This window comes from Apodemus sylvaticus, chromosome 1, assembly GCF_947179515.1.
Source record: "Apodemus sylvaticus chromosome 1, mApoSyl1.1, whole genome shotgun sequence".
Lineage (NCBI taxonomy): Eukaryota > Metazoa > Chordata > Mammalia > Rodentia > Muridae > Apodemus > Apodemus sylvaticus.
This window is the reverse complement of record NC_067472.1, coordinates 105592710-105604872: the sequence shown is the minus strand read 5'-3', so window position 1 is coordinate 105604872 and position 12163 is coordinate 105592710. Positions and strand designations below refer to the sequence as shown.

The following is a 12163-nucleotide window of genomic DNA, read 5'->3' as shown; positions in this document are numbered from 1 at the left end:
GGCTGGCTCCCATTACAGCCTCCTCGGAGAGCAGACACCTCATTGCAGGAGATAAGGTATGACTCAATCACAGCTCAACAAGATCTCACTGGACCAGAGTCCACATACAACCAAGAGAGTACACACCAGTTTGGTAACCTAGACCAGGCAGGGCTAAGGCAGAGATATTCACCCCCAGCCTAACCCCCACAAAGGTTTTGAGTTTTGAGATAGGCCAGCTGGCTAGACTCTATACTTGTGCACACTTACCACTGGAATCCTCCAATGGGCTCTGCAAACCTGTGCCGGATCAGGAACGTGGCCACAGCTTCAGCTACCTGGAAAAGAAGCGGCATTTCAGGCCCTGTGAAAGTAAGTGCTGGGGCTCAGCTGTGAAGCCCTGTGGCTTCTGCTGGAAGGTTCTGCACGACTTCCAGGCGTGTTCTCATGAGTCCTACTATGTGGGTAGTACTGTGGGTGGCTTAAGAGCAAAATGACCTGGATCTAGGACTCCTTGGAATGTGCTCCAGAGAGCTGAAGAGGACCAAGGACCTTCTGGAGAACTGTATGCAGGAGTCTCAGAGGGCCATGAGCTTTCTGGAGACGGTCCACCACTGCATGGTTGTGACTGGTATACCCTGGGGAGGCATGGCCCCTGGGCCTCGTCCCAGGGTTGTTTCTTGCTGCTGCTGTGCCTTCTCATGCCTGTCATGGCTGGACTACTCAGTTTTCTGACATGGTATGACTGGGCAAAGAGAGACGCTTTCTGCCTATAACCTGTTATGGTTGGGTATTGGGTAGTAGCCCACCCTACTGGGCAAATTACCTGCAGATCAACGTGAAGATGAACATTCATAAAATTATGCTTTTTATATGAATTGATGACTTATGGTAATGATTTTACAGAATTCTTGCTTTGATTCAAATATTTTTAAGAAGTTAAGATAGTTGATATAAAGTTTAAAGTTAAAAAAATATGTGCCTCCTCTTGCAAAGTAGTAAAGGCTGCAAGGTTAGAAAAGGACCTCAGCGAGCTTTTATGCATTACAAGCACATAAATTGTAATTTATTATGTACAAGCACATAATAGGATAAAAAAATAGGCTTAGAATAAATTAATGATCAAGGAAAACTATGTTAGGTTCAGGAATGAGGCCACATGTCTCAGTGCACCATGATAAGATCATGAATACGAGTGGGTAGATGACCTGTTTCTTGGTAAAAAACTTTGCAAACCTATGACATAAACTATTGCTTTCAACTAATAATGAACTTGTGGACTAAAAGATAGATAAAAGTGTTTAGTGTGGCCGGGCGGTGGTGGCGCATGCCTGTAATCCTAGCACTTGGGAGGCAGAGGCAGGAGGATTTCTGAGTTCGAGGCCAGCCTGGTCTACAGAGTGAGCTCTAGGACAGCCAGGGCTACAAAGAGAAACCCTGTGTCAAATAAAAAAAAAAAAAAAAAACACAAATCCAAAAAAACCAAAAAAAAAAAAAAAAAAAAAAAAAAAAAAAAAAAAGAGCTTAGTTAGGTATGAGTTTTAATAGGAAAACATGTAATCAACAATCCTGCTGTAACTCCCTCGTGTGGGGGGCAAGTGAACTGGTAAGGCTGGCTGTGCCCAAACCTGTGAGACCCAGAATGAGTGCAGTAGGCGTGGAGCCAGCTCCTTGCCAAACTCTACCTGCTCTGGATCATGTAACCATGGCACCAACTTAGAGGACCATGGCAGTCAGTCTCCTAGCATACAAACCCGGAGTTCTCCATGCTAATGAGGTTTCTAGATAGTCCCTGAGTGTTCAGCCAATGAGCTTCCCTTCCTGGGTATTCCTTCCCACAAAACGTATTTAATCCCTGGTTCACCCTGAGTAAGGAGTATGCATTTACATTTGCCTTCAAATAAAGCAGTTTGGACAAACAGGGACCGTCTCTTCATCAAGGATCACTGTCAGGGAGAGTCTTCCTCATAAAGAGCAGAGCTTAAATCTGGAGAGGGCCTTCTCTCTCCGGCCTCTCTGGACTCTCAGCACTCACTTGGAACCAGACTGGGTTTTGCTCTTGTCCTAAGCTCTGCACCCCCTTTCTGCCTGGTGTGTGGGTGCCCTGAGGGGAAGTATAGACTGGGAACCCCAGGTCCCAACCCTCAGGCACCCATGAGACTTGGAACAACAGAAACCACCCAGGGAAACAGCCTGAGGACCCCTTATGGACTGCATTCCGCCACTCTGAGCAGTGTGCTGCACTCCCGGCACCCCAGCAGCAAGGCAGACACGCAGCCCAGCACACGTGTAACAAATTTACCTGCTTCTGAATGAGGTTAATTTTTCTTTTTACATAGAGAACTTTGACTTAGGGGTAGAAAAAGGCTAAGAGAAAAAATAAAGTTGTTAGAGCTTGCACGCTGGAGTTTTGCTCTATCCACCAACTGTGTGTGTGTGTGTGTGTGTGTGTGTGTGTGTGTGTGTAAAATGGTTCGAGCTTGCTCGCTGGAGCTTTCCTCTATCCACCAGATGTGTATGTGTACATACGTAAGGTGGCATGTATGTATGTATGTATGTATGTATGTATGTGTGAAGTCATTGAAGCTTGCTTATTGGAGCCTGCTTTGCTTCACCCACTAAGTTTGTGTGTGTTGAGTGTGAATTTCCTCATTTCTTTCTCATGGCCCCCCAGGAATTAAAGGGTTTAGAGTTCCTCACCGGTCACAGAGGGTACTGGCCCCAGATAATTAGGTTTTGCTCCCACCAGCACTACTAGTGCTGACCCCATATATTTCCTGCTGCACTCAGCAGAGCCTCCGTCAGTTGCTATCAGCGTGGGCCACAATCGCCCACTCCACACTCTGCTCTCCTCAGTTCACCTTGTGGTGTGGGAGCTGGCCTTCAGCGACGTTGGACAAGCACCCTTTTCTCACAAGCTCTATTATCTCTGAGCGTAAATGGACTTTAGGGTATAGTTTGGCTTTAGGGGTAGCAAAGAAGATCTTAGCCACAGGGCTCTGGGATGAAACGGAGGGCACCAGCAGCCCTTCAGCACAGACATACAAGGCCAAGAGCACAGGCGCACCAGGAAGGCGCTTGGGGAGCTGGCAGATTGCAGATAAGCCCCAGACTCAGGCCTATCCTACTTTTTGTGGTGCTCACATTCCGCCCAGTTGTCTCAGGCTTACCTTGTCAGGGGCGTCCTCATGGACTGCGTGGCCACACTGGGGTAAGACCTGCATCTGGAACTTCCCTGGAAAGGAAACAAGCAGGAACCCTCAGGGACAAAAAGCCCTCCCCTCCTCATCTCTGTGCCTCACAGGCCACTGGGCTGCCCAGGAGGACCTTCCCCTGGACAGTCTGACATGTGTAACTGGACCCCTGTTCAGTTCCCTTCACGGTTCACTTTTGCCTCTGCACTTTCCTTCCTACTTGGTGTAAATTTACTTTGGGCAGAAAACCCAGTCCCTGTGCTCACAGGACTCAGTCTAGTGCAAAAGTAAAACACAACACTAATGTCAATGTGGTCCCAAGGTTGTAGAAATGTGGCAAAGGGTCTTGATGAGCCAGCAGGCATCCAGGCAGGCTTCTGCACAGACAGAATAGCCCACGCAAAGGAGAGATGGCTTGAAATGGCAATTTTGGAAATACAAGAAGCCTGGCATGTGCTGGTTTGAGTGGCTAGCAATGGGAATGCACTGGAAAAGAAGGGGCCACATGTGGAGCTCTATAAGCTATGTTAAGAATACTGAAATGGATCATTACAAAATACAGCAGAGGAGTATTTAACAATGTGCTAGGCACTGTAAATTGTGCTTTCTGACATTGTTTTACAGAATACTGCAAGCTTATGACTTATAGTAATTTAGATGGTGTCGCTATTTGGGATTGAAACTAGGGCCCCAAGCCTGGTACTCAAACACTACCAGTGAGTTATGCTCTGAACCTAATATGACAATTATCGAAAGTGAGCAATAACTGGGCATGTAGCTTTCCTAGTGTGTGTCAGTCCAAGGGTCTGGTATGAGAGTGAGCAGAGCTGAGCTGGGCTACAGCACCAGGACTGTGGTTAAATGCTAATTACTGGGGCGTGGACAGTGTAAGGGGCATCTTAGTCTCTGAGCCGTTTCTCCACTTAAATGCAAGAGAGCTGGAACAGTCTTTGTGGCACTAATGCAAGCACAGCCGCAGCTCTCTCATGTAGTAGTACTTCCTGTCTTCAGTGTCCTATTCCACCCGCTGTTAAACTGACTCTACAATCATGCGGGCTAAGGAAACTAGCTCTGATTAGGGCAGGGCAGCGTCCTGTCCAAGGCCGTGTAATTAGTGAAGGAACTGAGGCCACACCAGTCATGAAGCCTACTAATGGCTCTCCTCCTGCACAAGGCTGCCTCTCCTTCAGATTTCTTATATTCTTAACTCACATGATTCTAACACAGAGAAACACATAGTGCTCCACCCACTGCTGCATGGCCCTCCTGCCACCACACCTCAGCACCCCAGAGGCCGGCCACTGCTCCAAGTTCACCAGTGAACAGCCTTCCAGCTGATACAGATTACTGGGAAAGTAGCATCTAAAACTCACCACACCCTCCTCACCATGATGTCTTCTAATGTACTTTATACCCTTTGGTACCTATATTTTTTCTTTAAGCTCTGAACATAAAAAAACACTCAGAAAATTATGTCTGTTACCAGTGTTAGACACCTATGTAAAACTTAATTTCCAGATCAATCAGTTCATTTTAATCCTTCCATCAGGGATTACAGCTAATATAATAACTCCCATTTTTAGTTGGGGGAAAAAAACCAATCACTCTTCAAAAAAGTGAAGATATTTTGGGAGGCAAAGGCAGGAGGATCCCTGAGTTTGAGGCCAGCCTGGTCTACATACACAGTGAGTTCTAAGATACCCAGAGATACACTGTCTGAGGTAGGGTAAGGGACAAAACAAAACAACAACAATGCCCCCCAACAGAACAAAAGGGAACGGAAGATACCCGCCCACAGTCACCTGGGGCTGGGGGAGGGGTCCTACAGAGCTGGACTCTAATGCTCATACTCTCACTGTACGTCAGTCACTGGCTCAGAATATCACTTTTCCTAGGACTGTCCATTTCTTTGCCCTCAGAAAAGGATCCATGGGCACAATTTCTGGATGACTTACCCTGCATCTGGCCAATGGTCAGATCTTTATCCAATCTGTCAACACCTAGAATAAAACAGGAGAACCTGTGAGTAGCTCCCTGGAAAAGGCCTTGTGAAATGGGTTTCACTGCATACTGACTAAACACTGTTATAGAACCATAAAGACCACTGTGCTCTCAATCAGATGGATACAATTCTCTCACTCCCATATTCTCAACACACGAAAAATTTTGGGTTGAGATTTCTGGGTAATCATATTCATAATTTTCAGATTTATAAATAAATAATTAAATGAAATTTATGTATGACTATTTTGCCTACCACATATGCACCTGGCACATGGGGAGGTCAGAAAGGGTGTTAGGACTGGAGTTACAGATGGCTGAGTCACTGTATTGGTAGGGGAAACTGAACTTAGGTTCCCTGGAAGAATAACAAATATCCTTAATGTCTAGCTATTTGTGCAGCCCCAATCACACTCACAGATGTTTATGTGAAAACATCATTTTACTGTCTTGATTCTCACAGCGTTCAGAACACTCTAGGAGTTGGGTGAAGCCAGGCACTCAGGGCAGACAAACACCATGTAGCACTGGAGGTGTTTAAACCCGACAGGTTTAGGCCTGCACAGGGGGAGGTTGGAAGGGGGTTTCTCCACTTTAGAAGTCATGCACAGTTTGGTTAATATTAACAGTTGTGATGAGGTCACATCTAGATGACAGTATACTCACACTTCTATGGACTCACTGTCCCATAATTCATGGGAAGCCATAACCCCCAGTGTACTTGAAGATGGGTCTACAAAAGGTAAAATGAGGTTGTAGGGATGGGGTCCCTGACTCAATAAAATTATTGTCCTTATAAAAGACCCCAGAAAACTGTCCTGCATTCTCTTAGGCATGAGAAAGCACAGGAGGTCTGAACCAGGAAGAACTCTGAGAACGTACTCCTACCCACTCTCACTGACACTTCCAGCCCCAGACTGTGAGAAAAATAGGGTTCAGTTCTTTAAGCCACCCAATCCATTTGAGGATTTCAAATATTTGATTACTTCAGCCAAGGAAACACATGCACATGCACACACACTTCCCCCCCCCCCCCCCCCCCACTTACCTGCCAAGAGCAGCAGTTTAGGAATAGGACAGCTAAGAAAGAGATTGGATAAGCCCCGGAACCAGCCATCCCAGTACTTTTCTGTTTTTGCCAGCTCAATTCTCCATGTGTATGGATGATCCTTCTTGGTCTGTAGGAATGAAAGCAAAGTGAGTCTGGGGGCGCACCCTGGGGATCAGGACAGAGACCAGATCTGTGGTGAGGATAGGGAATCAGCACTGTTCACAACCCACTACAGCCCAGATACTCGGGGTACCTGAACCCTCTCGAGGCACTGCAAGCTGCTCTAATTTCTACTTTTGGATAACCTGAAACTTTCTTTTTCACTCCTATTTTATTTCTTCTGGCTCTCATAAGACTCCTACCTCAACCTCCCAAATGGTCAGCACTAAAACAAGGTCCGACATAACCACTGGTAACTTTTGGTAAATTTAGGAAGCAAATAATTATTGAGCCAAGATGGAACTTTCTTTCAGTGAGTAAAAAGGACAAATTGGCAAAAGAGCCATACAAAGACCACAATGTATTAAAAGAACACTCCGCCACTACACATACACAAAACCAAACTAAGTGAAAGAAAAAGCAGAGACGGTCCTTCAAGTTACAATTACTATCAGAGAAATGCAGTAGACATCAAGATAACCAGCTCATTTGTGAGTATAGGGCTGTTTTCTCATTTTCAGGTTGATGATGATGACCAGGAACAGCCATTCTAAAAAGGTGATGTGACAAATGCGTATACATCTGCCTTCTCCTGACAACTGGGTGGAGAATGGCGCACAGTGTGCTATCAAATATTGGGTAAAATAGCCAGGCTGTGGTGGTACATGTCTTTAATCCCAGCACTTAGGAGGCAGATGCAGGCGGATCAGAGTTCAAGGCCAGCGTGGTCTATAAAGCAAGTTCTAGGACAGCCAGGGCTACACAGAGAAACCCTGTCTTAAAAAACAAAAACAACCAAACAAAAATGTAGGTGGACTACTAAGTGATCCCATACTTGTCTGCATCATGAAACTAGGTCAGTTCAACTAAAACACTGACAGGGCACCAACTGCAACAGGAAATCTGATGTGGATGAGACAACGCCGTCTGTTCAAGCTCAGTGGTCAACTAAGATATCCACATCACCCAAAATGACTCATAGTCAGTGGAATCCAAGTCTAAATGGTATTTTTGATGATATTTTAATGATCTTAAAATTGTCTGAGATTACATACAATTCTGAATATCCAACCAACTTTGCAAAAGAGGAAGAAAAACAGAGAACTCATTCTTGACTTCAAAACAGTATAATATGTAGTAATTAAAAGTTTCCAACTTAGAAATATACAGTTCAGTAGCACAAGTTTAGCATGTTGAGGCCTTATGAACCATAAAACCAAGAAAGTTTACAGTGTCATTAAAGACGGACAAATGAAACAGAGGTCCTAGAAGTGGTCACTGAGATACACGGTCAAATCACCTCTGCTAGCCGGGCGTGGTGCGCATGCCTGTAATCCCAGCACTTGGGAGGCAGAGGCAGAGGCAGAGGCAGGCGGATTTCTGAGTTTGAGGCCAGCCTGGTCTACAGAGTGAATTCCAGGATGGCCAGGACCACACAGAGAAACCCTGTCTCGAGAAAAAAGAAAAATCACCTCTGCTAAGAGAATCAAGAGTACTGGTGGGGCCGCAAGGCCTTTTACAGTGCTGAGGTAAACAAGCAGTCATGCGCAGAGAACACAGACACAGCTAGGCATTAAGAATGCAAAGATGCCCCCAACAGCAGAAGGCAGTATGGAAACATGAGCTTGGTGTGGCAGGATCTGCTTGAAGTCCAGCACTCTGGAGCTGAGACTGGAGAGCTGCTAGTGTGAGACCAGCTTCGACTAAATAGTCTTTCTCTCTCCTCTTAAAACACCAAACCAGAACCTCCCTCAATGAGATGCTACTTCACAGCCACCAAGACAGCTACAGTCAGACAAAGGCAGCAATATGGGAACTAGATGGAGAAACCAGAAGCCTCATTTCCTCAGCTCTCCACAGTGGAAAAAGTTCTAGAGAAAAATCTTATCTATTCATCACTGGGGTGGGGTGGAGGGAAAGCAGGACCGGGAATGAACCAGGCCTCTGTGTGCTTCTGAGTGCCCCACTGACCTATATGCTTGGCCTCTGCATGCTTGTGAGTGCCCCGCACTGACCTACATGCTTGGCCTCTGCATGTTTGTGAGTGCCCCCCACTGACCTAAATGCTTGGCCTCTGTGTGCTTGTGAGTGCCCCCCACTGACCTACATGCTTGGCCTCTGTGTGCTTGTGAGTGCCCCCACTGACCTACATGCTTGGCCTCTGTGTGCTTGTGAGTGCTCCCCACTGACCTACATGCTTGGCCTCTGTGTGCTTGTGAGTGCTCCCCACTGACCTACATGCTTGGCCTCTGTGTGCTTGTGAGTGCTCCCCACTGACCTACATGCTTGGCCTCTGTGTGCTTGTGAGTGCTCCCCACTGACCTACATGCTTGGCCTCTGTGTGCTTATGAGTGCTCCCCACTGACCTACATGCTTGGCCTCTGTGTGCTTGTGAGTGCCCCCCACTGACCTACATTCTTGGCCTCTGTGTGCTTGTGAGTGCCCCCCACTGACCTACATTCTTGGCCTCTGTGTGCTTGTGAGTGCCCCCCACTGACCTACATGCTTGGCCTCTGTGTGCTTGTGAGTGTCCGCCACTGACCTACATGCTTGGCCTCTGTGTGCTTGCGAGTGCCCCCCACTGACCTACATGCCCTTTTTGCTTTCCTTGTTCTTGTAATTTTTAAGACAGGTGTTACAAGTCACCCAACCTCCAAACTTATTTTATACTCCAGGCAGGCCTTGAATTTGTGATCCCTCTGCCTCAGACTCCCAAGTCTAATTTCTGAATTAAGATGCTACTACATTGCCAATATGAGAGAAAAATCTCCCTTCACCTTACAGGGTGTTTTGAGGCCCCAAAACATGAGGCATTATTTATATATATCCTCATTAAATAAAAAACTTTAAAAAGATGTACTCTTCTTGCTATCAGCAGCATCCCCAAAGGCAAGGGAGTATGTGATTGCCTGGCATTAAGAAGTTGCTTACAATACGCTCTAGAAGGTCACTAGCACATCTCACAAAGCAGCACTACCCATCATCAGCCTCAAACAAATTGCTCCAACAGAATCCACTTACATAAACATAAACTAAACATAATGTGTTTGCTTGGGTAATGATTTCTATTAAATTAGAAGGCAACAGGAGGCATCACTGACAGTCAGGCATCCTTAGCATCTTTAAATGTGGTTTAATTATTAGGACTTGATACGAGAAATTTCCAGAAGTGTTACACTGCACCGGATCATTGTAGGTCTACAATGTAGATGGACTGACAGACACTGAGGTCAGAAAGCTTGTTCCAAGAGACAAGCCTAGAGAGGCAGTAAGAGCTGGACAGTCATAGGATACAGGTACGAAATGAGATTTTTTTCTCCTATGAGAAAGCAGAGGAACAAAGCTACAGGAGTGAGAAGAGCCTGGAGAGGAAGTCTGAGCGGAACAACTAAGTTTCTCACTCTAACTGCTGAGTACTGCATTGGTGCCCTCCACCTAATGCTCTCTTATCATGGTGTCTCAGCCCACTAACAAGAACAATGCTATCTCAGCTTCCCCTTCTCCCTGCATCCTTCTGAGGATGAGGCCTTTACTCACTTCCATGTCGTCTTCCTTTTTCCTCTTGTTAACTGACTCACTTCCTTCTTCATCTTCTTCTTCCTCCTCTATGATTCCTTCTACTATGGATTTGGAACCTTCTGGACTTGCAATTCCTTCACACCTGGATTGAAAAAAAACTTTCATGAATGTCTTATCACATTATCTTAGATATTCTTTTTTAAAAAATATTTATTATTTATATAAGTACACTGTGGCTGTCTTCAGACACACACCAGAAGAGTGCCTCATATCCCACTGCAGATGGCTGTTACTGGGAATTGAACTCAGGACCTTTCCGAAGAACAGTCAGTGCTCTTAAGCACTGAGCCATCTCTCCAGTCCTATTTTAGATATTCTTGATGCCTTTTATAATCAAAAGTTAGAGCTAAAACTGTTCCTGGGAGAAAGATGTGTGTGAGTTTAGGGCTAGGGGAGGTCAAGGCCAACTGTGGCTATATGAAAATGGCTAGTTTTCAGTTCTTATACCAATAAGGACCCATGGTATTTCTAAATGACTCTCACAGCACGTCTTTGAAGTAGTCCTGAAGAGTTAAGAACAATGGCCGAAGAGGACAGTAAAAAGATCTGAGTTACAATTCGCTGATGGAAGCTGGCAATTACAATGACCATGGCTAGCAGAAGCCTGCAGGTTTGAACATCCAATCCAAAGCCATTTTCTTCTTCTTAGAATGGTGCTCCCTTACACAAGCACGGGATGACAGAAGAAGGGGGTCTCACTGGCAAAAAGGGTTTCAGCAGGAAGGGATGGGGGAGGTCGATGGGGGGGGGTAGGTGGGTGAATACAGTTTTTCTGTATGTATATAAAACTGTCAAACCTAAACAAAGCTAGCAGGCGAACAATGGTCCTCTTCACTATGTACACCTGGTCCCATGCTTCCTCTAGAGAAGAGTTGACGGAAAGGTATACTGACAGGGATTAATGGGAGTTTAAGGTCTGAGGGCAGTCAGAGGCAGGGTTTGTGCTACACAATACAGACTATTTATTTTTGAGAACAGAGCTTGACAAGGGAGAACAGAGGATAAAAAAGGGCATGGAGGGGACAGAGAAATTGAAGGGACAGTTCTCACTCTCTCCTTAACAGATAATAGGAGTAGGTTCTCCCACAGGCCTATAGTAAAATGGACTTCATGTTTTTCTGAGCACTTGTTTTGTTCTGGTATTTGTCTTCAATTTTAGTCTTAGTTTTTTGTTGTTTTTCTTTTTCAAGAGCGACAAAGAACATAAAGTTGGGTGTGTAGAGAGGTAGGGAAACTCTGGGAGGAGCTAGGGAGGAGAAAAAACATGATCAATATATACTGTTTAAAAAGTATTTTTAAAATAATTTTTGTAAATTGAAGGGAGAGTGACAGATTTTTATGAGCTGTAACTTCTCCTTTTCTAACACTAAAACAGGGTAAGGTGTGTCCACAATGTTAGTCATAGGCTAACAGTCCTATTAAACTTGACATGTCAAGTTTCACAGTAAGTACACAGAACAAATGCATTTTAAAAATTATTATAACAAAACACTGTGTCCTTTGAAATCCAAAGCCCAGGGATAAGAAAGCTCAAGGCAGTGCTACCACCATTAAAAGTGTGACTAGGGCCGGGCGGTGGTGGCGCACGCCTGTAATCCCAGCACTCTGGGAGGCACAGGCAGGTGGATTTCTGAGTTCGAGGCAACCCTGGTCTACAGAGTGAGTTCCAGGACAGCCAGGGCTACACAGAGAAACCCTGTCTCCAAAACACCAAAAAAAAAAAAAAAAAAAAAAAAAAAAAGGTGTGACTAGGCTGCAGAGGCACACAACAGTCAGTCATATACACACTCACATGAGACAGACAGATGGAGCAACGTGGAAGTGCACTTGCCCAGATGCCTGACAACCTGCAGCCCACCCCAGAAACCCACATAAAGGCAGAAGGAGAAAAGCAACCTGAGCTGTCCTGTGAACTCCATATCTGCACTGTAGAATGGACATGTTCTCCCCTCCACCACTAAGTATTTTGTGAGGAGAAATATGACTTGAAATTAAATTTAAAATCATTGAACATAATCATAAAAACATAAATATAAAATCACTGCACATAACCTATGCAGCTTCCTCACAATGCCTTACCACCATTCACACACATCCAACTTCAGAATTTCAGGCACTGAAAGTGGGTAATCTCATACCTGCACCAAACGTCTGCATTCTCTCTCCCTGATACTATTACTGGAATTACCTTTTGTAAGCA

The 12163-nt window shown here is 45.3% G+C and overlaps 1 protein-coding gene across 1 annotated transcript in view; it reads right to left on the bottom strand.

Moving 5' to 3' along the window:
* The window catches only part of Ppme1 (protein phosphatase methylesterase 1), a 53718-nt gene that overhangs the window by 2055 nt on the left and 39500 nt on the right, over window positions 1-12163 (bottom strand). The window contains exons 9-13 of the mRNA XM_052157623.1: window positions 9922-10045; window positions 6223-6352; window positions 5129-5173; window positions 3150-3214; window positions 250-317 (exon numbers count right to left, since the gene is read on the bottom strand). Of these exons, the coding sequence (XP_052013583.1) occupies window positions 250-317; window positions 3150-3214; window positions 5129-5173; window positions 6223-6352; window positions 9922-10045 (432 nt within the window). The remainder of the gene's footprint in view (window positions 1-249; window positions 318-3149; window positions 3215-5128; window positions 5174-6222; window positions 6353-9921; window positions 10046-12163) is intronic.